This window comes from Microtus ochrogaster, chromosome 18 (genome assembly GCF_000317375.1).
Source record: "Microtus ochrogaster isolate Prairie Vole_2 chromosome 18, MicOch1.0, whole genome shotgun sequence".
Lineage (NCBI taxonomy): Eukaryota > Metazoa > Chordata > Mammalia > Rodentia > Cricetidae > Microtus > Microtus ochrogaster.
In genome coordinates this window covers 53,087,290-53,089,341 of record NC_022020.1, presented here as the reverse complement: position 1 = coordinate 53,089,341, position 2,052 = coordinate 53,087,290, and the positions used below count along the sequence as shown (strand labels likewise).

The 2,052-nt window shown below is 35.8% G+C and overlaps 1 protein-coding gene across 1 annotated transcript in view; it reads right to left on the bottom strand.

Annotated features, from left to right (window-relative positions):
• Cep192 (centrosomal protein 192) overlaps positions 1 to 2,052 on the bottom strand; it is an 81,585-nt gene that overhangs the window by 63,553 nt on the left and 15,980 nt on the right. The window contains exons 9-10 of the mRNA XM_026783373.1: positions 1,377 to 1,518; positions 714 to 841 (exon numbers count right to left, since the gene is read on the bottom strand). Coding sequence (XP_026639174.1) covers positions 714 to 841; positions 1,377 to 1,518 — 270 coding nt within the window. The remainder of the gene's footprint in view (positions 1 to 713; positions 842 to 1,376; positions 1,519 to 2,052) is intronic.

Below are 2,052 nucleotides of genomic sequence, written 5' to 3'. Positions count from 1 at the left end.
CAGCAATGGACTGCATCTCCTAAAACCACTCACTGTCCAAAACAATCCCTCCTTTCGTCAGCTGCTCCTCCAGGCCAAGACTTAGACTGTCAAGACTATCTCAGTCAAGTGAGGGAAGGCAGCAGAGGAGCTAGGCTAGACTGACACACAGGACTAAAAAAGGTCCACACAAAAAGGTAGGAGTCAGAAATGGCTACAAGGATTCAGGACAGGAAAAACCAGATGGTATCAGAACAAAGAGAAAGGTCGAACACAAGAAAAGGAAACATGCTTTAGCAAAGTAAAAGATAATGATTGTTTTGGTAGTATTTTTTTTTCTTATTTGTTCATTTCTTTTTGTTCCGAGACAGGTTCCCAAGTATCCCAGACTGGTTTGAACGCAGCTATATAGCTTAGTTGACCTTGAAGTTTAAACTCTTTTGTCTCCACCCCAGTGCTGGAATTCAATGCACAGACCACCACACCTGACTAGATTAAAGCACTTTATAAATCACCTACATGCATGACATCAGATGTTTAAATCTAAGAAAATGTACATAATTGCTTATTTTAGCAATACCAAAGATACATACAATCAAACACAAATCAAATAAGTAGCAATTTTTGTATTTTTCCATATTTTTCAGAGGCTAACAATGACTGTTTTGAAAGTTTAATATCTTACAAGCATGAAAGATTCCTAAGAAGTTGAAATAAAATGCTCATTAACTTACTCTACTTTGATCTGGAACAACATCCATCAAATTGGGTGCCCCCTCCTTCTCAGTTCTCCAGGTATAAGAATAAAATGGTAACACATTATCTACCTGCTTTATATTATCTACAATACCTGCATAGGCACCTAAAAATAAAGAAAAAAGTTAAATGGAACAATGTCAAAGTTTAGGAAGTCTAATGCAATAATTCTTTTTAGCTTAATACTTAGTATTTATATGACAAATTTAGTAAATTAGAAAGATGATTTCTGATTCTCAAATGTCTGAACAGCATGCAACCATTTAAAATGGCCAACCCAAGAACATACTGCTGTATTTCTAGCAGTACCAAAATATTTCTTGTGTAGGAGGTGGCTGACCTTCTGCTCAGATATTAAAAACTCTTCTCAAAATTTTTAGGCTGAAGACTTGAAGAGAAAATAAAAGTTATCTGATAAATCATAACAAGGATTTTTTTTTTTATAAAAAGATAAATTCAAACCCAAATTTGAGAACAAAGACCCAGAAAGAATAGCACATGCCTGAAATTTCAGTAGTCAGTAGGCTAAGGCTGCAAGACTGCAATAAGCTAAAGTCCACCTGGAATACACAGTAAGATCCAGGCCAGCCTAGGTTACTATATAAAACCTTGCCTCAAACAAATCATACTTCAACACTTACTGGTCCCCAGAAGACAACCACGGCCTTCCTCAGACTCTCTGTGAGTTGTTCCAGAACTTCCTGAAGTATATGCACCATGGGAAACCAGAGAGCTGATATTTTCTAATTGGAACTCACAGTTTAAGATATTGTTTCCATTTGCCTGTTAAGAAAATATCCTCTTTTAAATTAAAAAAGAACATTTTGAAGAAAATATTGAGAACAGAATTCTGCTTTACTAAAGGATGCAGTTAGAAAATAAGGAAAAATAAGGGAAAAAATGCCAAGCACTAGTGTAATTAATACTTTATTCCAAAAGGCTATAGCAATTAAACTACCACCAGTTCATCAAGACTTGCTGGGGATAGGATGTCATCACACAGATGATTTAATCATAAAAAATAGCATCTGAATCCAGACACATATGCCCAACAATGACATCACCAAACACAAAAACAATAGAAAATGCAGCTGCATCTACCTTGTGAAGAAGTGAGTGCACAGCACCACATATGTCAATGAACTGATCCTGAGAAAAATGCATCACTAGAATTCTTGTCAAATGCTTAACCTATTCTAATCAGGGGAAATAGTAATCAGAAGTTTCCAGATTATGGATCATTCTACAAAACAAAGAGCCTAAATTTTATAAACTGCTTTATGTATAAAAGAATTGCAAGAGCCGGGCGGTGGTGGC